The sequence below is a fragment of the Gracilinanus agilis genome, chromosome 1 (genome assembly GCF_016433145.1).
Source record: "Gracilinanus agilis isolate LMUSP501 chromosome 1, AgileGrace, whole genome shotgun sequence".
Taxonomy (NCBI): domain Eukaryota; kingdom Metazoa; phylum Chordata; class Mammalia; order Didelphimorphia; family Didelphidae; genus Gracilinanus; species Gracilinanus agilis.
In genome coordinates, this window is record NC_058130.1 from 557,020,585 (window position 1) to 557,047,504 (window position 26,920).

Consider the following 26,920-nt stretch of genomic DNA (forward strand, 5'->3'; position numbering starts at 1 on the left):
TACATTAGCCTAAGCAGTTGAAATGAGACCTTTAAGTAATGATGGCAGTAGTTTAAAAGTGGGTTGAATCATATTAGGAAACTTGACTGCTGGAAAATGAAAAGTAGGGGCAGAAGTAGGAGAAAAGAAGGAAAGAAAAACAAAAGTAGGAATAATCTAATGACAAATGAAGAAAACTAGTGTTTATAATAATAGCTAGCAATTATATAATGCTTTATGATCTGCAAAACACTTTACCAATATTATGTCACAGCAAACCTGAGTAGGTTATTCCTATTTTACAGATGGGGAAACTGTGGCAAGCAGGTTAAATTACTTTCCCTGAGTTTACATAGCTATTATATTTCTGAGACCAGATTTGAATTCGGGTCTTCCTAACTCCAAGGGCAGTATTTTATCCACTGTGCCACTAAACTGCCTCTAGCAATGAAAATAATTTGCTTGTGCCTTGTATGATTTTGGGTGAATCACGACTTCTTGGACTTTCTTTTTCTTATCTTTAAAATGAGAGAATTGGACTTTTTAGGATTTGAGGTCTCTTCCAGCTCCTGTTATATGATCCTATATAGCACTTGACAATGCATTTTTCTCACAGCAACTTTGTGAGATGGGTAGTTGAAAGATTATTATCTCCATTTTATAGACGTAGAAATTGAGTGCCAACTAGGTTAAGGGATTTATCCATAGTCTCATACTAGTAAGTGCCAGAGCGAGGACTTAGACTCCGGTCTTCTGGATATAAGACCAGTACTTTTCCTATTTCTCTATACTATTTCCCAGAAGACTTTTTTGGGGGCAGGGGAGGAGGGGAGTCTTCATGTGGTAGTAGTAGCCCCAAAGGGAGAAGAGGAAGACAGATTAGAGAAAGATTGAGGAATTAAGAAAGAGCAAAATTAGTAACCATGAAGAAGAAATAAGACCAGGTAAGTGATGGCTCTAATATCCTATTTCAATAATAACAATAAATAATACCATGCATTTACAAAGTATTTTCCCCTCTTCCCAAGAGTTCAATGCATGTCATATATGTTCCCTAGAACACAGACTGAAAAAGTCAAGCACACAGTATGTCCAGTATCATGCACATGAAAAGAGAGATATATCTGAATATACCCAAGCACTTTTTGGGTACTCTATGTCCTATAGGGCTCTGCACAGTAAGTAGTGTGTCAACTTTGCCCAGTTACAGAATGCCGATTGCATAATTACACAGTGCAGATAGTTTCAAGAGAAGAATTTCATAGGTCTGGCTGTAGCCAATGGAAGGAAGCATGGGAATTAGAAAAAGTGGAAAATATGGCAGTTCTGTCTTGAGCTCCACTACCTACAGGCATCTAGGAATGGATCAGCTAGAAATGGAATACAGCCAGCGCTAGAAAGTTTCCTCTAGTAAGCATCAACTTAGAGTGTTGACATTTCTAGGGTCCTTTTACTCAAACACTTGACATTTGCTAGTTTCTTTGGTGATACTCTCAGGAAAACAAGGGCTCTCTAATTGAATCAGTCCATTCGCTGTCTATTTGAATGTGTGTATGTGCATGTAGAATGTGTGTGTGTGAGTGAATCGGGATTATTTTATCTCATACTCTAGCAAATCACAGCCGGATGGGATTGCATGGAATATTTCCTCTCTCAAAGACTACTCAGTACTGGAGATTGTTATTTGACTCTATCTTATCACAAGCTCATATAAGAAAAACACTCCTCTTTTATTATAATTGTATAAAATCTTCTGAGAAAGCTTCCTTGGCCAGGAATATTTCCTCCAAATGAATCTTGTCATTGTGATATTGTAGTATATGTAATTAAAACATGTCTGATGAGCCAGTGCACTGAGATGCAGAAACACTTAGAGATCACTCTGAGTTGGCAGCTTGCCAGAATGACGTAGAGGGCCATTTGAAATTTGTTCCAAGAGGAAACATGAGCCAGAGTCATTACTTTCTGCCTCATCTGTTTCAAACCATCTGAAAAGAAAAAGGTGAACTGAGTATGAGGAAAAGGGAAGTCTTTAATTCTTGGTCCTTGTGGTCATATTGAGAAAAAGCTTCTCTATGTAAAGTCTCTGGAGCCAGCAATGCTTTTTAAACTGGTACAGTAGGAATTTTTTTTAAACCCTTACCTTCTGTCTTGGAGCCAATTCTTCAAAGTAGAAGAGTGGTAAGGGCTAGGCAATGAGGGTTAAGTGACTTGTTCAGGGTCACATAGCTAGGAAGTGTCTGAGGCCAGATTTGAATCTAGGACCTCCCATTTCCAGGCCTGGTTCTCAATCCACTGAGCCACCCAGCTGCCCCCTTACAGTAGGAATCTCTAAAGGTTATGCCTTTCAGTAGGTTGATTCCTTGGAAAAGAAACAAGAGGAGTGAGAAAGGGGCAAAACTCCATCTTACTGCTTTTCCCCCTTGAAATGTTCTTCATTTCAAAATTTATCTCAAAAGCCACTTTCTATAACAGCCTTTTCCTGGTCCCTCTCTCATCCTATCTTGACTGCTACTGTTTTCCTTCTAAGATAGCTATCCATTTCGTGTGTGTGTGTGTGTGTGTGTGTGTGTGTGTGTGTGTGTAAGCGTGTAAGCCATTTTCATTGGATTGTATAGTATGTGTAAGGGAATGAAGTATGAGAAGACTGGAAAGGAAGGGACAAGGTTGAAAAGGGCTTTAATAGCATTAAATATTACATTTGATCCTGGAGTTTATTGAGCAAGGAGGCTTGGTTCCCTGGTCATATCTGAGCTTTAGGAAGATCACTTGAGTAGTTGATTAGAGGATTTTGGAATGGGGAGAGACTTGAGACAAGGAGAACAATTGGTAGTCCAGCTGTTAGGTAATGAGAAACTGTACTTAGGAGGCAGCTGTTTGAGTGGGGAGAAAGACATATACTAAGTATTTTGTGAAAACAGAAATAACGAGGCTTAGTTATGACTAGAGATTGGTTCTGTGGTGTCAGTGCTAGGGAAAAAGTGTCAAGGAGAATGAGGCAGAGATGGCAGGACTGAAGAAAGTAGATCAGATTATTTAGATATTTTATATAGAATGCTTCTGGTTGAGATGTAGTATAGTAGAATGATCAGTGGTCAGAATATCTCAATTCTAATCTGACATTTGCTTCTGTGGCACATTGCATAATTTTTTTTCAATCTCCTAATTTCTGAGGTTCTTTCCAGCTCTCAAATTCTGGGATGAAAAGAATTAGTTCACCACAATATTCTTTTCTTTTAAATTTAGGTTTGCTACATTTTCTGTTCCCTTCTTAAAACTCTCGTGGTGTGGCTTCTTAGATGGGGCCAGGGAGACTAAAAATCAAAGAGTTTTTAAGTGTTTAATAAAACTTCTGGCTTCTGCCCACTCCCCCCTTCTTCCCCCTCCTCTACTTTCCTATCATTTCCTTTGAACTCATAAGAGGGATTTTCATCTTGGTCAGTGTCCATCCTTAGAACAGAGCCCATCTGTAGTGAGAACAGAGACATACAGAGCTCTTTGAAAACATCTGAGGGTTAGAAAGACTTTTTTTTTAGATCCTTCTGATTAAAATATGTGGGTTGGCCGAAAAACAGAGTGACCTATCCAATCCATGGCACCGCCAGGCTCACCTCAACTAACTCCCTCTGGGAGCACATCCACTCTGAATTTAGGGGAATCTTTAGCACCTGTAAGTTGATTGGCATTAGCAGAAAATCATTTGACTTGTATTGAGGCAATATAGGTGTGTTGTTGTACCCCCTCCCCCCACACACCCTATCAAATGTGGAAAATTTCCTGTCAGTGAGAGTTCTTAAGTACTTCCTGGAAAGGGAATTAAGAAAGATTGTATGATTAGCTTCTTTGGTGGTTCATTTTAAAATGGAAGAGGTTTGTCTGGACTGGTGCAATACTCTCCTGTCCAGAGGCAAAAGGATAGATTGCATGGCTTCCTGTGATTTTGTGAAAAGCTGAAATGTCAGCTGACTGGGGAGCACCAAAGTATTTTCAGAATATATATCAACAAAGATTTTCCCCTACCTAGCCTGACAAAGAAATTATAGGGAGCAGAGCATTAAACAGATTTGTATCTTTGCGTTAAAATCTGACATGGAGATTCAGGTTTCCCCAAAATACAGAAAACGTGTCTCAATTTCAGAAGTGATTCTTCCCCATTTCACTGAACTTTCAGTACAGAACAGGGTAAAATGGAAGCCCCCATAAAGGCAGAAAGTCCCCAACTCCAACCTCCTGGGATGCCCTGGCATCTTGGGCAATTCAAAAGAATCATTCTTCTCTTGATCTCCTTGTACCTCTTGGCCCCAAATCGACAGTAAAGCCATCAGGATGTTTTTAGATCCTTTGCCTGGGACAACTAAGAGTAGGAATAAATGGACTTAGAACTGGTGTCTTTCCAGATGCAACCAAATGAGAAACCACAGTTTTTCTATGCCCGCTTCAGGCTGCCACACCAGCAGGTTGTTAACCTGGTTGTGGGCTGTGGTGTTTGCTGAATACAGGAAGAAAGACTGGAGAAGCTGCATTTTAAGAGACCGCACAAGCATACCATTGAAAGGTTATAACCCTTCTTCTTTGAACTCTTTGCCTCTCCTAATTGCTGGTCCCATAGAGACCTAGCTGAAAATGAGTTTAAATGCTAAATTGAGTTTGAAACCACTAGTCTCAGGCTCTTCTGGAAACTGGACACCATGTATAAATAGAAACATTAAATCAGCTTGTTATTCTAAGCTTTCTACAACTTCTATGTGAGATTCAGAAAACTTTGGCAAGTAAATTACTTTGGGAAGCATCAGGTGAGCAGGATAGAATCCCTTATTATGAGGTTGGCTTCTCTTCCTTTTAAAAAAATGAGCCTGACTAAAATACATTTCTAAGATACCTTGTTTGCGTTCAATTTAAAATTAGAGCTTCCTAGAATGAGGATCATTCCAGTTTATGCATATTTCAGAACCTTATCATTGGATGGAATAATTAAGTTCATTATTTCAACTGACTATTAAATGATTTCTGGGTAACTGAGAAATGCCAAAGCCACTTTTGAACAAATAGAATTGAGCTTTCTCCAGACTCCTGTAGTGACTTAGCCACAGGATGCTAAACCAAAGAGTTTGTCTGAAAACCAGACAGCTTTTGCCCAAACTATGAACCTTCAACATTTTATTCAATCATTTATCAAATAATGGTGAAGTAGTCTAAGAGCCATAAATGGCAGGGAGAAATAAAAGTTACACCTTTTTTGAAAAAAAGACTTTGAATGACATTTAATAGGAAAACAATTCTAAATGTTCTTTGTCTCCTGAATTAATTGTAGTTGCTTCCATGAGTTGGAATGTGGAACAGCATGATATAGTAGAAAGACCCCTGCCATTGGGTTTTATGGAGAAAAGACTTATTCACCCTACGAGTAAGCAATTTTATAGTATCTATTATGGGCCAGGCACTGTGCTAAGTTTTGGCATACAACAAAAGGCAAAAAACAATCCATGCTCTTAAGGAGCTCATAATTTCATAGGAGAGGCAAGAAGAAAACAAATATGTACAAGCCAAGTTACATACAGAATACTTGGAAAATTATTAAGAGAGATGAGAAAGACTTCCTGTAAAAAGTAGAATTTTATCTGTGACTTGAGAGAAGCCAGAGGCAGAGAGGAGGCCTGGGAGACAGCTAGAGAAAATGCCCAGAGCCAAGAGATAGTGTCCTTAATGGAATAGCAAATGAGGCTAGTGTTAAGTGGTCGGGTGGAATAAGGTATAAGAAACCTAGAAAACTGGGGAGGGGGTAGGTTATGGAAGATTTTGAACACCAGAGGATTTTGTATTTGATCCTGAGGGGCATAGTAAACCACTAGAATTTGAGTAAGGGAGTGAAATGATCACATCATTGCTTTAGGAAAATCACTTTGGTGGCTGAATAGTGGATGATCTGGAATGAGGAGAGGTGTTAAGCATGCTGTTACAGTGTCCAGGTGTGAGGTGGTATGGACCTGCACCAGGGTAGCAGTATCAGAGGAGACAAGGAGATGCTGTAATAAAATGTTGCAAAGGTTAAATCAGCAGGCCCTGGCATCAGATTATCTATAAATAGGGAAGGGCAGGTGAGAAAGAATGAAGAGTAGGAGATAAAGCCTATTGGGGCAAGTGAGAAAGATAGTGAAGAGTTAAGGATGAAGCCTGTTTTGAGAGCCTGGGGGAATAAGAGGATGATATTACCTTCTACAGAAATAGAAGAGGGGAAGTGTATAGGGGAAAGATGAGCTCAGTTTTCGACATATTGCATTTAAAATGTCTACTCAACCTCCAGTTTGAAATATCTGAAAGACAATTGAAGATGCAAGTCTAGAGGTCAGCAGAGAAGTTATTGCTAAACAAGTAGGTTTGAGAATCATTTTTCTCCCAGGTCATCTCCTCTGGGTTAGGTACTCCCATCTTCTCTTCATCTCAATCTCTTGGCAAACTAATTTGACTTTACTCTGCTCTCCTCTGTTGACTCCCTTTATATCATGCCCAAATCCTGGATCATTCCCACAATTCTTTGCCTTCATTGCTACACATGTGCTGCTGAATACAGGTGGAGAAAACCACACAAATATTCTGCATGAGTCCACTAGCCATACTTCCCTTATTAAGTCACTTTCACACTCTCCACAGCAGCTCTTCCAGACTTTTTCCTCCCTCCTCAAAACTCCCATGGTTCTCCTACCACCACTGTTTCATCTGAGAACCTTGTCTCATATTATATAGGAAACATTAAGACCATTCACTATGAACTGCCTCTTCTCTCCTCTTCCTCATCTCCAATCAGCCAGATCCTTCTACCACTATGTCTTCCTTCACCCTTGTCTCACATGATAAAATTGCCCTTCTCCTTGCCAAAGCCAACTCTGCTACTTATTTAAGCAATTCCATTCTATCCCATCTCCTCTCACAGATTGCCCTCACTGCCATTCCCACTATTTCACTTATTTTCAATCATTTTGTCTATTGACTCATTTCCTTCTGCCTACAAACCCATTTGTGTCTCCACAGTCCTCAAAAACAAAACAAATTCATTTAATCCTTCCATCCCTACTATCACCCAATTTCTCTTCTGACTAAAATCCATCTACAATAATGGGTGCATCTACTTCTCTTACTCTCTTCTGAACCATTTATAACCAGGCTTCCAATCATATCATTCCATAAAAACTTCATTCTCCAAAGTTACTAATGATCTCTTAGTTGCCCAATACAATGGCCTTTCCTCAGTCCTCATAGTCCTTGACCTTTTTGCAGTTTTTGACATTGTTAATCTTTCTCTCCTCCTTAGTCATCTCTTCTCTCTAGGTTTTCAGGATACTCCTTTCTCCTGGTTTTCCTTTTACCTGATTGCTCCTTCTCTGTTTCCTTTTGTTGAATCCTATATCAGATCAGGTACTCCAACCTTAAATGTTTTTTAGGTTTCTGGTCTCAGTTAGTGATCTTATCAGCTTAGGGTTAGTGATCTCTTCAGCTCCCATGGATTTAATGACCATTTCCTGGCTGATGCTTGTCAAATCAATATTTTCTGCTTCAATCTCTTCAATCTTACATCTTCAATATCTTTCAGATATCTCAAACTAGATGTCCAGTAGATATCTTAAACTCAAATGTCTAAAACAGAACTCATTCCCTTTCTCCCTAAACCATGCTTCACCTCCTACTTTCCCTGTTACTGTAGAGGGCAACACCACCCCTTCATCACTTAGGCTCACAACCTAGGAATCATCCTGGATTCCTTATTATCTGGCCTCCCCTCCCCCATATCCAATTTGTTGCCAAAGGCCACTTATTTTACCTTTGTAACATCTCTCATACAACCCCTTCTCTCCTCTGCTACTGCCATCACTCTCGTGCAGACCTTCAACACTTTACACCTAGACAATTGCAAAAGTCTGCTGGTTGATCTGTCTACCTCAAATGCCTTCTCACTCCAGTTCATCTTCCATTCAGGCATTAAAGTGATTTTCCTAAAACACAGGTTCATTTAAGACACATACACACTACCTGCCTCACTCAATAAATCCCAGTGTCTTCCTCTTGCTTCCAGGAACAAAACCAAAATGCTTCATTTGGCTTTCAAAGTCCTTCATAACCTAGCCTCCTCCCATTTTTCCAGGCTTCTTATGCCTTACTCCCTGATATATACTCTTTTATCCAATGACACAGGTCTCTTGGCTGTTCTTAGAACAAAACACTGTCTCTCAGCTCTAGGTGTTCTCTTTGGCTGTCCTGTATACCTGGAATGCTCCCCCTTCTCTGCTTCTACTGACTTCCCTGGCTTCCTTTAAGTCTTAATGAAAATCTCACCTTCCACTCAAATCCTTCCCTAATACTTTTACTTCTAGTGCCTTCTCTTTGTTAATTATTTCTTATTTATCCTGTAGATAGCTTGCCTTGTGTATATTTGTTCACATGTAATCTTTACATGTAATCTCCTTGAGAGCAGGATTTATCTTTTGCTTTTCATATTCCCTTATTCATTGGGCTTAAATAATTAAGCACATAGTAGGTGCTTAAAAATGTTTGTTGATTCAATAGTATAGACTTTATGAAACTTAGAACAGTATTTAAACGTGAGGTTATCATCTCATTCTTTTCCTATTTTTAATAGAGTTCAAAAAGAAATTCTCAAAGATAAATCGCCATCCTATTATTATTCTCTTATATTTAATATTCTGTAGGCTATTGCCCATTAAAATGAATCTCTTAAAAGTTACAAATGTAAAAATAATAGTTCAGGAATGTAAGCTTTTCTTCTGCATTCTCATCTAAAACATCTTTGGAATATCTTCACTAGCAAAAAACGAGAACAGTATAAGCCAGGTACTGTACTAAGTGCTTTACAAATGTTCTCATTTCATCCTCATAACAATCCTGGGAAGTAGGTGCTATTAAATCCTCATTTTATAGTTGAGGAAACTGAGGCATATAGAGGTTAAGTGACTTGCCAAGGATCACACTACTAATAAGCATCTGAGTCTAGATTTGAACTCAGGTCTTCTTGATCCAGGCCCAACATTCCATCCACCACACCATCTATTGGTCTCTGAAAAGATAACAGCAATATTATTTATTTCATCCTGTTCCCATGAAATTTTAATTTCCCCCATTAATTCTCTATATTTTGAAAATATTCCATATTATTTGGAAATTGGGCATTCTATATGGTGACATCTATTAAAAAATTCTTTTTAAAATATTATGGATTGGGGGCAGCTGGGTAGCTCAGTGGAGTGAGAGTCAGGCCTAGAGACAGGAGGTCCTAGGTTCAAACCCGGCCTCAGCCACTGTGACCCTGGGCAAGTCACTTGACCCCCATTGCCCACCCTTACCAATCTTCCACCTATGAGACAATACACCGAAGTACAAGGGTTTTAAAAAAAAAAAAGAAAGAAAAAGAAAATATTATGGATCAATTTTCTGTCTTGGTCACTGTGTACAATTAGAATTTGTCACCTATCAGTTTATAAAGGATATTGTATTTCTGATATATAAACCTAGCTAACTTATTCTTGTATTAATTTTAGGTATTTGTAAAACAAAATTATATGTTTTATAGTTTTTACCACTTCCTTGCATAATCCACACCAATCAGCTGATCCAGGCTCTTTATAATGATTATGGCTGTTATTATTACTATATTATCACCATATGATTTTGTGGTAGATCATATTCAAAAAGGCCTGATGACCAAAAAAAAACAAACCAAAACAGACTCCAAGGATTTGGGGCTTCCCCTTTATATAGTAAAACCATCTCTCAAATTATACATGATATTAAAAACATAGGGGATAGAAATTAGTATATATATGTGTGTGTATAATATATACATACAGATATGTGTGTGTATATATATATATATATATTTCATTAATATAGAAAATTCCCAGACAGGGGACTTCCTCTACCAGCACCTTCTGTATAACTATAAAGCAAATGATCTGTCAGCAGATGCTTTTGTAGGTATGGATTTGTGTGAAGCAGAAGAGTAAGGAACAGCAAGTTGAATACAGGAAAGATGCAAATAACCATGGATAATTATCTAGTTAGCCATTGGCATATGAATCTATTAACTTGGCTACAGGGAAATGTGGTTGCCTTAATGGTAGTGGCAAGGGATGGTAGAAAAGCATAGTGGAATTGTATATGTGGTTGGCAGAGTTCCCAGGAACCACTGGGTGTGTGCCACTATATTGGCCATGGAATAGGGCCAAAGACTAGTGAGAGACTTCCAGGCCCCATTTTCTTCTACCAATGGAAGGCAGAACTTTTGGGAGTTGGGGAACTGGAAGAGGCAAGCTGCCAAAAAGAGTTAGAGAACTAAGTAGTTGAAGGGGCAGTGGATGAAGACAAAGATGCCATTTTGGCATCACTGGTTGGCTTTTAAAGTCAGTTGTTTGCTACTTATTGTGAAATTTTTCCTATAACCCAGTGGAGGTTGCATGCTCTATGGAAATATTGAGCTGGGTGTTGGGGTCATCAGATGACAAGGGGCTTTGCTATGGGAGTGTACACAACATTTGTTTTCATGGACATTAGTTTATTTGGGGTGAGATATAATGTGTTACAGACATGCTGCTACAGACTTTTTTGTTTTGTTTTATAAAGCTGCAAAAACACTTTATTATTGGCTGAAGTCACCTCTGATGTCTTTAGTATCTCAAGCCGGAAAAACAAATGTGAAATTGTTTATTTAATGAGTCAGCAGTCAACAAAATAAACTTCTGTGGAAGTAAAATCTGTAAATATTCATTTTTTCAAACATATGTTAATTTATTAAAAGCTTACTGTATGCAGAGCACTATAAATGAGATTTAAAAAAAAACATTTTACCATATTTATGCAACAATAGTAAGTCCCCATCTTGTCCCTTCAGGAGATCAAGAAACTATATTAACTATTGGCCTTTATGCTTTCTCTCATATCTATACAAAACCTTTATGAGGATCAGCTATTCAAATTTAACAATCAATTAACTTTTATTAAGTTAATTCTATGTTCTGGGCATTGTGCTAAGTGCAAGGGATACAAGTACAAAAAGAAAAAAAGGCCCGCCTTCAAAGAGCTTAGAATCTAAAGGGGAAAGACAACTTGCAAAAGAAATCTGAACAATGTTGAGGGTGGGTGTTGTGGTAAAGTCAAAAAAAATCCAAAATGAGTGCATCCAAATGGGAAATGAGGAGATGTCTTAAGATTGAGGATATTTTTCATAAAGATATTAGTAGGGAACAAGTAAGTATTCCCAAATGATATTTGACAGTGGACCACATTTTTACCATCTCGAAGGTGTCCAACTCTCAAATGTGCCTCTATTACTGAGTGGCTGTGTGGAACAGTAGATAGATCACTGATCCTGAAATTAGCAGACACTTGTCAGTTCTGGTATTTAATAGTTGTCTTTCCATTTGCACGCTCCTAAGCAGCTATGAAAACTTCAGTTTTCTGAACTGTGAAAAGGAGATAATAATTGTAATGTATACCTCTCAAGATTGTTAAGAGGAAAGTAACCCTAAAGCATCCTGAGTGTGGATCTGTTGGGATGGAGGATGGTGTGGTGGTAAAATGGAATAATTTTCCAAAAACAAGTAGGGGACTTTTGAACCCAAGTCTCCTTTCATTCTGTTTAAATTGATGAGGAAATGGGTTTGAGGTGTCAGACTGGGATACAAAAGACAAATTGCTCTCTTTTACATCAAACTAAAGCTGAAATCCTCTGAAAACTCTTTTAATTTTAAATGCAGTATCCACCCCCACTTTTTTTTTAAAGGAGGGCTGGCCCCTACCACTAGAGATTCATTGAAATTCAGTTTAACAAATACCTTATTTATTCAACTCCAAATATGTGCATAGATGTAACATAAGCCCTAAGGGAGAAAATGTATCCTGTAAAGTACATGCCCCCAACCTCGAAGTGACAAACTTCTTGGAGAAAGAAATACAAATGTGAAATAGTGAAATAAGAATGTAACAAAGAATTAAATCCCAGAATAAATGGTATAGACACTGTAATAAGAATAAAGGCAAAGAACAAGCATTATACAGTGCAGACACTGTGCTGGCCACTTTTACAAATATTTTCTCATTTGATCCTCACAATGACTCTGGCAGGTAGGTGTGATTATCATTCCTCTTTACAATTAGGGAACCTAGGGTTAAAAGATTTGCCCAGGGTCATCCTGTTTGTAATTCTCTCAGGCTAGATCTCTCCTAACTTCAGGGCCAGCATTCTATTCACTAGAGCCATCAGTTGCCTTTTTTCAGAGGTGGAGAAAGATTAGTGTAGGCTGGAGTAGGGACTAGTCTGTAAAGCTCTCTAGAGGAGGTGGACTTTAGCTGGATTTGATTAGGTTTGACCCTGCAGAGCTATGGCTTGGGGGAGTTATTATCTCATAACTCTGTTTAGTGGATGGCAATCTGAAGTTATTTTAGCCTTAAAAATTCTCATTGATTTACTATATTAAAATGTGCTTTTCACTTGATTTCTATTATCAGCATTGAGTGCCAAGTATCTTGGCAGTGGAAGATGTGCTGGATTTGAAGTCAAAAGAATTAAGAACAAATCTGACATTGCTGCTTATTACTTTGGTGCCTTTGGTCAGGTTTATCAACCTCTTAGGGAAGGAGAAAGTGAAAAGAATAAGCATTTATATAGTGTCTACTGAATGCCAGGTATTGTGCTAACCAATTTTTTTTACAAGTATCTTATTTGATGCTCACAGCAGTGCTTGCACGGAGGTGAAAGGCCATAGTTTCTTCATCTGTAAAATAACTAGGGCAGATGCAGAAAAATATGTTAAAAATGTTTAATTATGTGTTGAATCCTTGACACTTTCTCAAGTTGCATAAAGTCTCACAATCACACTCATTCACAACTCTGAGAAGCATCAGTGTGAATCATTACTTTGATGTGTGTCAAACAGGAGCTTCTGCATCAGTCTTTCTATTGAATTCTCTTTCAACCATTTGTGCTATACTTTCAACCTTTCAGAACTATACTTTTCTTTGTTTCATTAATACCAGTTAGTAATAGTGGCTCCTAAGCACAAGAAGTGATGATGATAGCTCTAATAAGCATAAGTCAGAGAGGATCTAGATATGCTCATACAAGAAATATTAATAATGGGGTTCACTATTATGTGCAATTTTCAGCTTATACAAAGGGTCTTGGAATGTATTGGTCACGTAAAATGAAGTCCTACCATATTTTAAACTTGGGGAAACAAGAAACATGAAATCAACAGCAAAGATGGAACTACAGCTGGCACTGATAAGTCATATTTTTATCTACACTGTAAACAGACAGTTGGTAACTATTAAAAAGGCAATAAAAAAGCCACAATAAAGAAGTTGTCAGATTGTAATCTAAAATATCACTATTAATAAAATATTTCATCTCCCAAGTGGCAGGAGAGGAGTGAGGATAATGATGAAAACTGGAATGAGAAAAGAACCAATCAATCAACTAGTATTAGTATTCAAGAAATACTCATTATGGGTCAGTATCCAACATTGTTAGGCTCTGTGGAAGAAATAAACAGGCATGGCCTGAATAATGGAATCCATAGCATTTAAGATTTTTCTGAGTTGATTATTAAAGTGAATAGCTATGGAAACAGGGTGACAGAAAGCTAAACATGGGAAAATTAATAAACAAACAAGACAGCTTTAGTTCTGTTTCTTTTCTTTAAAGATCATATTGTTTTTTACTCAATTGTTTTTCTTCTGGATAGCTTTCTAGGTGCTTCTTTTCCCCAAGTACAGAGTGTATGGAGCATAACGTTGTTTGTTTCATGAACCTTTTGGGCTTTCTGGTGAATCTTATTACCTTCTCAAATCAATATTTTTAAATGTATAAAATATATTGCATAAGATAACAAAGGAAACAAAACATACTCTCATATAGTTAGTAATGTTTTTTAAATGTTCATGGACCCTAGGATAATAATCTCTGATACATTCTCTTTTTCATCAGTTCTTAATGTAATCCAGAGACCTCTAGAGATCATTGAGGTGCTTTTGGGTCAAAATTTTCACAATAATATTAAAATGTTTAATTTAAATTTCTAATAAGTAAAAGTAAAAAATTTTAACAAGTAAATATTAATCGATATAACCTACCTGAACACAAGCTCTTTGATAAGCTCTTTAATAACTTTGTAAGAGTGTAAACGGGTCTGGAGACTCAAAAGTTTGAGAACTGCTAATCTATTTAAGTAGGGTAAAAGTGAGAAAGAAGCACCACCTGAAACAAAAATTAGTTCTCATTCTTTTTTTAATCATTGTCAATAAACCTTAAAACAGAAATTTTTCATCTATATTAGTGGTTCCCAAACTTTTTTGGCCTACCGCCCCCCTTTCCAGAAAAAATATTATTTAGTGCTCACTGTCACATACTATCACCACTCCCAAATGCACCTGTAGCCATCACCTCTCCCCCTGGATGGCTGCAGCACCCACCAGGGGGCAGTGGCGTCCACTTTGGGAATCACTGATCTATATCCTTAGAAAGTCAATATCCTTAGATTGTATTTCTGATGTGATGATCCAAACAGTTTTTACATCTTTTCTTTAGGATGCAGAAGGAGCCTTACAGTTACTCAGTCTACTATCTGTGGTTCTGCCTCACTGTCTGGTATCCCAATAAAAATCCATAGAATCAGCATTTCTCTGAAAGTAGATAACATTCTTTGTCAGAAGTCTTTCAGAATTGTCTCAGATCATTGTGTTGTGGAGAATAGCAAAGTCTATCACATTTGATTGTTCCATAATATTCCTTGACTGTGTAGAATGTTCTCCTGGTTCTGCTTATTTCACTCTGCATCAGTTCATTTAGGTCTTAGTTCTTTCCAGCTTTTTCTGAAATCAGTCTGTTTGTCATTTCTTATAGAACAATTAATTCCATCACCATCATATATTTTGCTTAGCCATTCCCCAATTCATAATTATCCCTTCAATTTCCAATTTTTTGTCACCACAAAAAGAGCTGCTATAAATATTTTTGTACAAGTAAGTCCTTTCCTGCCCTCTCCCTCCTTTTTTTTTTATCTCTTTGGGATACAGACCTAAGAGTGGTATTACTGGATCATAGGGTATGCACAGTTTTATAGTCCTTTGGACATAGTTCCAAATTGCCCTCCAGAATGGTTGGTTCAGTTTACAACACAACCAACAAAGTATTAGTGTCCCCATTTTGCCACATCTCCTTCAACATTTATCATATTCCTTTACTGTAATATTGGCCAATCTGATAGGTACGAGTTGGTACCTCAGAGAAATTTTCATTTCTCTAGTCAAGAGTGATTTAGAACTTTTTTCACATTATTGATAACTTTGATTTCTTCATCTGAAAACTTCAGCTAAAAAATTTTATAGGAGTTCTTTCCCAGGTCTCCTCCCTCCACCCCTTCTCTCTGCCCAGTTGATAATATTTTCTTTAAAATTGCCTTCCATCATTTTTCATACATAGCTGCTTATTTATAAGCTGCCTCCTCCATAAAAATGTAAACCCCTTGGAGGTATGGGTTGCTTCCCCCTATCTTTATATCCCCACAGCTTAACACAATGCCTGATATAAAGTAAACACTTAATAAGTGATTGTTGACTGACTGAACTTTCCTAGGTTGGATGCTAACATAGTTATTTTCTTGTTTTGGAATAAGGTTTGAGGGTTGTTTTTTTGTTTTATTTTGTTTTTTGCTTTTGGATGATTTATTGAAAAATTACTATCATGCCCTCTAAAATGACTTCACTGAAAGGTAAAATCATTTGCATGGAAAGTAGAACCTGATTCTTACAGAAACTCTGGGTTTAAAAGTTATATAAACAAGCTATATATCAGAAGGTGGCTTGATTCTTTTAGTGTATGAGAAGAAAATGGAGTGGCAGACTTCCCTGGGACAGAGAAGAAAGATCAAAACCATCAGCCTCTACCACTTAGTGTACCTTGAAGTGGAGAATTTAATTTGAGGGAGAGAGGCAGGTGCTTGTTCTCCTTTTCAGCAAAGGCTGAATCCAGCAGGAGAGGAGAGGATATCATGAGGGGATTTCCCTGCATCAGAAATATCTAACAGTGTCCCTAACAACAACATAAAAAGATAACTAACTATAGTTGAATTTCAATCACTGTTGCTGGGATATACATTGTTAAGTCCTCAGTTCATGGTGATGGGAGGGGGAAGCCCCCAGAGAGGAAAAGCTTTCACTTTATTGGCTTCTTTCATGGACAGTTTTTGAATGTTCTATCTTCTGTACACATTTGTGGACAACATGGGATCGTAGCTAAAGCTAGAAACTTCAAAAACCATCAGGTCCAACCCTCTCATTTCTGCATTTGAGGAAATTAAGGCCCAGCTGGTACAGTTATTTGCCCAAGGTAGACTATCAGAAGAATTCTTGAGTAAAGTTCACAAATTCTAGAATCAATAGTCTTTGAACTTGGCTATGCTGCCTCATTAGCCTCCTTAGTAGAATGTAAGGCCCTTGAGGTCAGAGGATGTTTCATTCCTGCCTTTCTATTCCCAGGACTTGATACAGTGCCTGGTCAGTACTGAATCAAATTGAGCTATAGCCAGAGAGACATTTTATTTGACATTCCTGGCATAAACAATATGTTTTCCCCTAGGTGAACTCCGCTGATAGTCATTTATTCCATTCTGGAGAAGAGGCTGAGCCAGGTAGTAATCTAAGTATTCCCATGGCTTTGGGGAACATTAGTAGGTGCTTAATAAAAGCTATTAGTGTTTCTTGGCATAGTAGTTAGAATCCTGGACCAGGAATCAAGAAGACCTGAGTTTGAAGCCCACACTTCCCCCTAACTTTGGGGGAATCACACCTTTTCAAGCTCTCAGCTTCGTCATTTGTAAAATAAAAATAACAGCGCCAGCAGGACTGACTTAACAAGATTATGGCAACCTTTAAATGACATAATATGTGTATGCAAATGACTTTGCAAACATAAAAGCATTTCATAAATATAAGTTGTCAATATTATTCTTTTTTTTTTTAAACCCTTGTACTTCGGTGTATTGTCTCATAGGTGGAAGAGTGGTAAGGGTGGGCAATGGGGGTCAAGTGACTTGCCCAGGGTCACACAGCTGGGAAGTGGCTGAGGCCGGGTTTGAACCTAGGACCTCCTGTCTCTAGGCCTGACTCTCACTCCACTGAGCTACCCAGCTGCCCCCTGTCAATATTATTCTTGATGGATATTGACAAAGCACAGTATACTGGCCAATCCTACCAAGCCAGAAAGGTTTGAAATAGTACCTTAACAATGGACCACATTTGTCATTTGAAAACCAGCCCAGCCATGTTAAAAGAGAGTCATCACCATGAGGCTGGCCAGCAGGTGATGGGTATTTTTGGGGCCAGAGCAATTCATGAAGTCCATCTGCTAGGCATTAGTGAAGTAATTATCTTTTTTGGGAAGGAGATGAGATTGCCCATTCTTGATGCATCAAGGTATGGTTAATGTAAAGAATAGCAAAGAGAAGACTTATTTTCTGATTCCTCTACTTTAAAAGCCCATGCATTTTATGTGTGCACAGCAACCCCAGTTTTACATGGTCAATGCCAGTTCTACAGAAGGAGAAGCCAAATCCTTGGACTTGGGAAAGGACAGTCTCAAATGAAAACTATATGTCAGAAGAAGGGGAAAAAAACCCTATACATCAGGAAAAAAATAAAGAAAAAGTAACTTCAGTGAAAATGATATTTAATGAGATTCATTATGCTAATTAAAAAGGTCATGATTTCCCTTTTCCATTTAGTCATCTGGAAAGGGTACATATACATACAAAAGCATATTAGAAAAAGGAAATCCTAAGGCTAACACACTGTGTAGTTAACATTTCCTATTTCTTTTGGAGCCAACCCTTCATCCTTTGATCCATGACAAGGATCATGGAAATTGGAAAAAAGAAACAAACTATTTATCCTTGGTGCTATTAGTAAGTTATTTACTACATTACCATTAACTGACTTTATGATTGCTAATAACTAGGGGAAAAGGTGCAGGGAAAGTATGAATGCTAACTTTTTAAAAGAGCATCAGTAGCCTTCATTTATTGAAAACTTTATCTTTTTTCTAATGTATAGTATTGAAAAAACTTTCAGTGACTCCCATTGTCTATTGAATAAAGCCTAGATGTCTTTGTATTCAAAACCTTCATCAACCTAGTTCTATCATGATTTTTCAGATTTCTCTCGCACTATAGACAAATTGAACTGTTTCCCGTGCTTCTGATATGTCCCATGCTTCCTTGCCTATGTGTTTTTGCTCATTCTTCTCCCAATGACTAGATTGGACTCCCATATCCTTCATTCATTGCTGTTCAGGGTCCTTATGCCTCTAAAATTCTCCATTGGGAGTTTCAAAATAATATGTAATTGGTGCCTCTTGTGTTGACCCAATGTGTTGCTTCATAGAGGTCATTATCCTCTCTTAAGAGTACAATGTAGTCATTTGAGGACAAAAGTGACAGCATGACCTGGGAAGGAGAAGATTCTCCCTTGAATACAGACATTGTCAATGGCCAGACACCAGTTGAGTGGCTCCTTACTGACTTAACTGCTTTATACAGCATAAGCAGAATATGCTTTTATCAGAAGGTATTTGCAGCAAGGAAACCCTTGTCCAGTATATGTGATAAGAGAGTTTCTTGGCCCTATGTTGGTTGTCATTCAGATGCATGACAAGTCAGATCTCCTGACCTGAGGGCTGGCAGGCAAGAGAAACCACATCTCTAACTGCCACCTCAAGGCTTAAAGAAAACTTCTGCCATGTTCAAGTCTTATCCTGGTAGTGTTGGATTTATATATGGTGATCAAGGACAGATTTAATAGGCCATGTACAGGTGTTTTATTCTCCCAATTTAATCATTGTAACTTCTAGACAACAGCACACAAACCTCAGGACACTCTTGCTTTTATTAGACCAGAACTCCCAGGCAAATGGTAAACCAGTAAATATAAACCAGACCCCAGGGTTAACAGCAGAGGGCTCTGCTTTCATCTCACTTTGTTGAAGCCTATTTGATTTTGTTTTTATGAGCCTCATATTATATTAGTCTAGGGGACATTGTCTTTCATGAATTGCAACCCATACTTATTTAGCAGAAGTAGCACATAAATAAATGACTGTGCAGCATTTCTTCTTTGATGGAAAAGAGTAAGGAGATGGCAACTTAGCATCTCAACCCCTTTTTTCCCTTTTGCTTCCCTCCCTAATGGAAAAGGTCAAAGTATTCTATAAAATCAAACTGAGTCAACAAGAAGGCCTTTATAGTTTCCCTTCCTATATAGCTAATAATAATAACTAGCACTTATATAACACAGTCTGCAAAGCTCTTTATGTATATGGTCTCATTTGACTCACAACAATCTTGTGTGGTAGTATTATTATTTATCCCCATTTTACAGATAAAGAAACTGAATCAGAAGGAGGTCAAGTGACTTATTCAAGGTCACTGAGCTAGTAAGTTATCTAAATCAGGCTTTGAACTAAAGTCTTCCGCACTCCAAAACTAACACTGTCTCTATCTACTACACCACTTTGCTACCTAAAGAAATGTTTCTTTGGTAGAGACCTGTAAGAAATAAAATGGATATAGAAGGATAGATTTAAAAATATTAGGGTCTTAAAGGATTTATTGGTAGCCATTAGAAAAATGAAGCCATGTGCCATACTGAGTCATTTTAAAAGACCCGTGTCCTGTTACCTTCTCCTCCCATCCTGGCTCCACTCCAAATCACCCGAAAAAGGAAGAGGGAGGAGTTACAGCCAACTATATAACAGTAACATGACCACATAAACATGGAGGCGCAGGAGAGATTACAGGGGATTTGGGGAAAACTAAGGACTTATGGGGGAATGAAGTCCAAAGTTCAAAATCTCCATTTATATAGACCATGACACTGATATTCAAAAAATATCCTTGAGATGGAAGGAATCTGTGGACTCTTCTCTGTTTCACATGCCAAACAGGTCTAGTTTAGAGGGTTCCAGACTTTGTCAACTATACTCTTCAATTAGACCCCTAAGCTAGACTCCCATCCACCTTTCTCTCTCTCTCTCTCTCTCTCTCTCTCTCTCTCTCTCCCTCCCTCCCTCTGTGTGTGTGTCTTTCCCTCATCTTCTCTCTCTCTCATATTTTTTCTGTCTCTCTTTCACTCTCATTTTGTCTGTCTGTCTATCTATCTGTCTCTCTTCTCTCTCTTGATTTCAACCACTTGAATTTTTATCATGCTTTTATCTTTGCCAACTGCTTTATTTGATCTGCCCCAGGGTTCTTGACTTTATGAGGAAGGGAAGGTGAATAGATATCATTATGCCTATATACAGGTGAGGAAAAATGCTGAAGTAAATAAATCAACTTGCTTATGGTCACATTGCTAGTTAGGAGGAGAGAGCTGGAGCTAGAAACCAAGTCTTTTTATCCCACCTAAACAACCCCAAGTTGTTTTATCTAGGTCACATCTGTCATTCCTCCAGGCCAGACAATAGGTGCTCATTTCTGCATGTTCTATATGCACATTCCCCTTAATGAGGTTTTGTAGAGAAATGTAGAAAGCCCAGGCCCAGTATAAGAGTAAGGTGATACTATCAATGAGACACAAGAGAAAAAAAAATCCTATTAAAAACATATCTTCTGTTTTTTTTTTCTATTAATTGAGTTGCCTAAAGAGATAAAAGCAGAATATGAATGGAGAGGCTATAAAACTTCCAATCTGCCAGGCTGATAAAAACAAATGGATGAAAAGTATATACTGACATCTTCAATGTGACCTTCAGCTATTTCCTTCTTTCAGGCATTTTCTTTCCCACCGTATATAAACACTTATTTATGAAGACAAATCATTCACATTTTGGCCTTTTCTTTGTGTGTTGCTATTATGACATTTGTTTTTACTTTAGGAATCAGTTTTGCATCTGGGCCCAGAGGAGACCTATTTTCAATGTATGCCCATCAGGTTTCCAGGCAGGAAATTTTATGAGGTTCTTCAGTTCAACAATTTAGCTTAGCCCAAGATAGCATTAAAAGAAACATTTCATACAGTATATATCATCTGTAGGAAGCTTTTCCTAGACTCCTCCAGTGCATCTCCTCTGATATTACCTCCCATTTATATTGCATAGTTCTTTGCCTATAGTCTTTGTGATTAGAAAATGAGCCTATATTTTTATTTTTATTTGTTTCTAGCACTTAGCACAGTGCCTGCCACAGAGAAGGCATTTGATCAATATCATTTCTTTTAGTGACTTGCAAATTAATCCTAAAATTGCTTCTTTGAGGATAGTATGATAATGTGTGACTGAATTGGGAAGCCACTGGACAGCTGTGACTTGGTATGATGGGAAGCACATGGTTTGCTATTGTTTACAACCTCAATGTCAACCTCTCACTTCCTTCCTTCACATATTTCAATCAGTTACCAAGACTTGTTGCCTTCCATCTCTCATATCCATTCCCTTTTTTCTACTCATGTTACCAAACACCTTATTTTTCAGTTCCTTATGCCCTCTTTTTTTGACTATTACAATAATAAATCTTGCCCACAATTGCCATAATGATTTTCCCAAATCCCAGGCAATATCACTCTCCTACTCAGCAAACTCCAAGGACTCCTTATTACCTCTAAGGCCAAATTAAGATTACTCTTTTGGGTGTTTAAAGCCCTTCATTATTTGACTCCAACCCATCTTTCTAGCCTTATTAGACATTCTTCCCCTTCTCACACACTGTCACCCCACTAAACTGTGCCTTTCCATGTACAGCGTCTTCTGACCCTTTGTCTTTGCCCAGGCTGGCCTCTCACTACTCTGAGAATCCCTCCTTCCTTTCCAAGCTTATCTGTAATGCCAACTATTCTACCTAAAGTCTTTCCTAATGGCCCTCAGCTGCTATTATCTCTCCCCTCTCCATTAACTTGTATACATATTTTTATATAATGCTAAATATATACATTGTCTTCCCTGATGGAATGCAAGGTCCAAAAGCAAGAACTATTTGATTTCCCTTGGTATTCTTAGCACCTAACATAAAGAATAGTAATGGTGGGATTTGAATAATGGTTGAATGATTTTGTTTTTGTTGTTATTGAGTCATTTCAGTTGTGCCCAACTCCTTGTGACCTCATTTGGGAGTTTTCTTAGCAGAGATGTTGGACTGGTTTGCCTTTTCTTTCTTCAAGTCATTTTTATAGATGAGGAATGAAGGCAACCAGGGTTAAGTGACTTATTCAGGATCATGCAGCTAATAAATCTCTGAGTCCAGATTTTTAACTCAGGAAGATGAATCTTCTCTATTCCAAGCCTAGCTGCTCCCTCACTGAATGATCACTATCTTTTAATGAGAAGGGTCTTTAACTGGGTTTCTTCTCTGGTTTCAGAATCATGATCATGCCTGCATTGCATGCCGAATCATCTACCGTTCAGATGAGCATCATCCTCCAATATTGCCCCCCAAAGCTGACCTGACCATTGGCCTACATGGGGAGTGGGTGAGCCAGAGATGTGAAGTACGCCCTGAAGTCCTCTTCCTTACCCGCCACTTCATATTTCATGACAACAATAATACCTGGGAAGGCCATTATTACCACTATTCTGATCCCATCTGCAAGCATCCTACCTTCACTATTTATGCCCAGGGTCGCTATAGCCGTGGTGTGCATTCTGCCAGGGTCATGGGAGGCACGGAGTTTGTGTTCAAAGGTAAGACGTGTGTCATGAATCACAGTTGCTTTAGGGACTTGACCATTTCTGCTTTGGATAGATATACTACCACAGGAGGGAATGAAGCAAGAAAACAGTCGAGGAAATTTTTGGTTGGCAGAGTCTATTCTGTAGAATTTAGCAGATGCTCATTCTTTACAGAGCAATGTCTCAGCCTTGTTTGTTGTTGCACGATTTCATGGATTTGGGAATCCATTTTGCTGTTATTCACTTTAACAGGAAACAAAACCTTAGTCTAGAATATATATATATATACCTTTGAGAGAGGTAATAATTTACTTAATTTACTTAAATTCTCAAAAAAGGTGTAAATGAGTAATAATAGCTGATCTTTCTTGAGAGCAAGAGAAAGAGCAGAAAAGACACTTATTGCTTAGGAACTTGGAAGCTTTTTGGTTTTGTTTTGTTTTGGTAGAGAACATTATATTAGATCAGGAGTTGTTAACTTGTTCTGTGACAGGGATCCCTTTGGCAATCTTATGAAGCCTTTGAGTCCCTTCTCAAAATAATATGGGTTTTAAATTTTTTCATATTGGGAAGAAACATTAAATTTCAGTTAGAGGTTAGTGAAAATAAAGATGTAATTTTTTTCAACCATCCTAGTTCACAGACCTCCTGACATTCTTTCATGGGGGTTCATGGACCCTAGGTGATAACTATATTAAATGTAGGATTGACTGGAGATGCAGATAGATAGTGAAGAAGGAATCCTCATAAAAGAGAGGAGGCAATTCACGTAGCAAGGGAGCTTAGAATCATTTTTGTTAAGCATTATGAGACATTGGGATATGTTTTCACGAATAGTCATAGAGTTTCCTCTTAGATATTTTAATAAAAAGGCAGATGTATTTCTGAGATGGTAGGGACACAGATCTGTTCAAGAGAGTCAAGGGAAAATAAAATGATAGGTGTAGAGGTGTAAGGAATTTCATTTCATCTGGTCCAAAGCCTTCATTTTACAGTTAAAGAATCTCAAGAAAAGTTAACTTTAACCCAGAGTTAACTAAAGTGACTTTCTCATAGTCACACAGTAAGAGAGCCAAAATGTGAGTTCAGGTTCTCTGACTTCAATTCTAGGGAGTTTTCCAATGCATAGTAATAGTGATATGGGAAGGATGAATAAGATGTGGACCATTTCCAGTAAAGACTGCATAACCAAATTATTCTAAAGTAAAATGTAACAAAGGCACTTTATCTAAGTTTCACTTATCCATATAAATCTTTTTTTTTTTTTAACCCTTGTACTTCGGTGTATTGTCTCATAGGTGGAAGAGTGGTAAGGGTGGGCAATGGGGGTCAAGTGACTTGCCCAGGGTCACACAGCTGGGAAGTGGCTGAGGCCGGGTTTGAACCTAGGACCTCCTGTCTCTAGGCCTGACTCTCACTCCACTGAGCTACCCAGCTGCCCCCTATCCATATAAATCTGAAAGCATCTGGGGAGCCATATGTGGGACTCATGTTATGGAAGCAGAGGATGTAAGAGCAAGAAAGGATTTAAAGTTCATTTATTTGAACTAATAGAGGGGCTACCTGTTTAAATATAACAGCTCTGACAAGTGGTCATTAGACTATTTGAAGACTTCCTGTGGTTGGAAAATTCACCAGTGAAGCCAATTACAAATTTGGAGAGTAATTTTAGGAATGTTCTTCTTATATATTAAGTCAAAGTCTCCCCTTCTACAACCTTTGAAATCCATTGTTCCTAGTTTTGCCTTCTGGGGCCAAACAAAACAATTCTAATATGTTCCCCCACACCCCCACACACCTTGTTGTTCGTTGTTGTTCAGTTGTTTTCAGTCATGTCAGACTTTCCATGACCTCATCTGAGGTTTTCTTGGCAAAGATACTGGAGTGGTTTGTCATTTCCTTCTCCAGCTTCTTTGACAGATGAAGAAACAGAGACAAGGTTTAGTGACTTGCCCAGGGTCACATAGTTATTAAGTGTCTGAGGCCAGATTTAAACTCATGAAAATTTGTCTTCTGGATTCCAAGCCTAATTCTCTATCTACTACACCCTCTTTTCTCTAGCATACACATCCCCAGTTACTTCAAGAGATCCTCATATGGCATGGTTTCCAGGTCCTTAGAAGGTCTTCCTTGGACACAATCCAGCTTAGCATTTTCTTCCCTAAAATGTGGTACCCCAAGCTGAACACAATACTCTATGTGGTCTGACAAGGGCAGGGTACAGTAGAACTTGCACTCCCCTTGTTCTAGATATTGCACTCCTGCTAATATAGGCTAAGGCAGCATTAGCTTTTTGCTTACCGCATAACAGTGTTGACTTTCATGGTGAGTTTTCAGTTCACTAAAATCCCTTTAACTTTCCTCCAACTCCCCAGTCCCTTCCAGCTTTGAGGTTCTATGTGAAAAAAAAGCTGGGATTTTTCTCTCCAAAATCTTTATCTACATTTTGTCTTGATGCCCACAGCCTAATTTCTTTCAGACCCCAGCCTTGTGGGCCTGGATTAATTTGCAGGGCATGGAGAAGTGGTTAATACTAAATGTATTAAAGACCTCAAAACATCCTATTCTGTTTTTAAAAAATGTCCAGTTTCCATTAGTATACTTTAGTAAGCTATTTTTCTGTGTGATAATATTAACTCACATAACATGATGGCATGGAAACATTTCATAAGCCATAGCTTTCTAAGGCTGTGAAAATCCTAAATAACTGTGAATGCCTACAGTTGACAGAACTATTAGTGCTCTGCTTATTGGCCAAATGAAGTAAGTTTATGCAGTCACACCTGTAATTCATTTGGTTTGACTTCAATTCAAAGAAAAAGGTTCAGCCTTGTGCCTAATAAGAACACTCAGGTCCTATGTGGGGAGAGGATGGGATGAAGTCTTTCTTCCTCTATTACCCCTAAAGAAATTCTTCTTGGAATATTGTATTGCTAGTATCTGCTCTAGAGGCTTCATTGTCCTATATTTACTCCTTTAGAAACACTGAACTTTTTCCTTTTATCTTCTTTGTCCACAGTGAATCACATGAAGGTCACCCCCATGGATGCAGCCACAGCCTCTCTCTTAAATGTGTTCAATGGAAATGAATGTGGAGCTGAGGGCTCATGGCAGGTTGGAATTCAGCAGGATGTGACCCACACCAATGGTTGTGTTGCCTTGGGAATTAAACTACCTCACACTGAGTACGAAATCTTCAAAATGGAACAAGATACACGGGGTCGGTACTTACTGTACAATGGCCAGAGACCCAGTGATGGATCCAGTCCTGACCGGCCAGAAAAGAGAGCCACATCTTACCAAATGCCCTTAGTTCAGTGTGCATCTTCAGCACCCAGATCAGAAGATCTAACAGAGGAGAATACAGTAGATCGCTATGGGAATGGGACACCTGAAAGAAATTTCTGTACTGTACTCCTGACTCTGATTGCATGTCTTTGGACTGTTCCACATTGGAATGCCTTCAGCTAGATTTCTTTATGCTTCAAATATATATATATATATATATTTTTATTTTCCAAACTAGGATTCCTTGGGATTTGTGGATTTTCTTTTCCAAAGAAAGGACGTCTATTCCCCTGATGCACTCAAATGCCTGAGAACTGTTGTTCTTTTTCTTCTCCCCTCCCCCCAACCCCCACTCCCAGCCCCAGAATCATGAATAGTACTCGTTTGAAGTTTCTGCTTTGAACTTCATCCAGTCTGTTCCCTGGCCTGAGTGACTGCACAACAGTAATTGCACTTTAGGACTGCAGACGGTTTGTGGGTAGTAGATTCTTTGGGGGTTGGGATTTTTTTTAAATCATATTATTTGGCTGGGTTGAACTTTAGTTGAAAAACAAAAAGATCCAGCTACAGTTTTCACTGCCATTTTCCTCTTGTCACTTCCTTTCCCATCTCTGAAACTGCCTCTCCTTCAAAATCTAACCATCTTGAATAACCCTGTGCAGTATTGGGTTAGGGCTGGGAGAATGGCATCTTTTTACTTAAAGAAAATGCTTTGGTGTAGATATGTATATATTCAAAGACACAAGGATTTATATAAATGATCTTTACAAGTTTTATACAGAAGAGAGAATTGAAAGCCTTCCTTTCAGAAGTACCAAATGGAAAATATCTGTAATTAAAATTTCAAAGTAATTTAAACTATTTTTACATATAATTTTTTTTTTAACTTTTAAAGAATACACTTAGTGGAGCATATGTGGCACTGTTCTCTGTTCCTCG

At 38.2% G+C, this 26,920-nt stretch overlaps 1 protein-coding gene across 1 annotated transcript in view; it reads left to right on the plus strand.

The window, feature by feature from the left end:
* The window catches only part of APCDD1 (APC down-regulated 1), a 37,003-nt gene extending 10,839 nt beyond the window's left edge, over positions 1 to 26,164 (plus strand). Inside the window, exons 4-5 of the mRNA XM_044683171.1 lie at positions 22,384 to 22,705; positions 25,713 to 26,164. Coding sequence (XP_044539106.1) covers positions 22,384 to 22,705; positions 25,713 to 26,164 — 774 coding nt within the window. The remainder of the gene's footprint in view (positions 1 to 22,383; positions 22,706 to 25,712) is intronic.
* Positions 26,165 to 26,920: the final 756 nt, after the last annotated feature.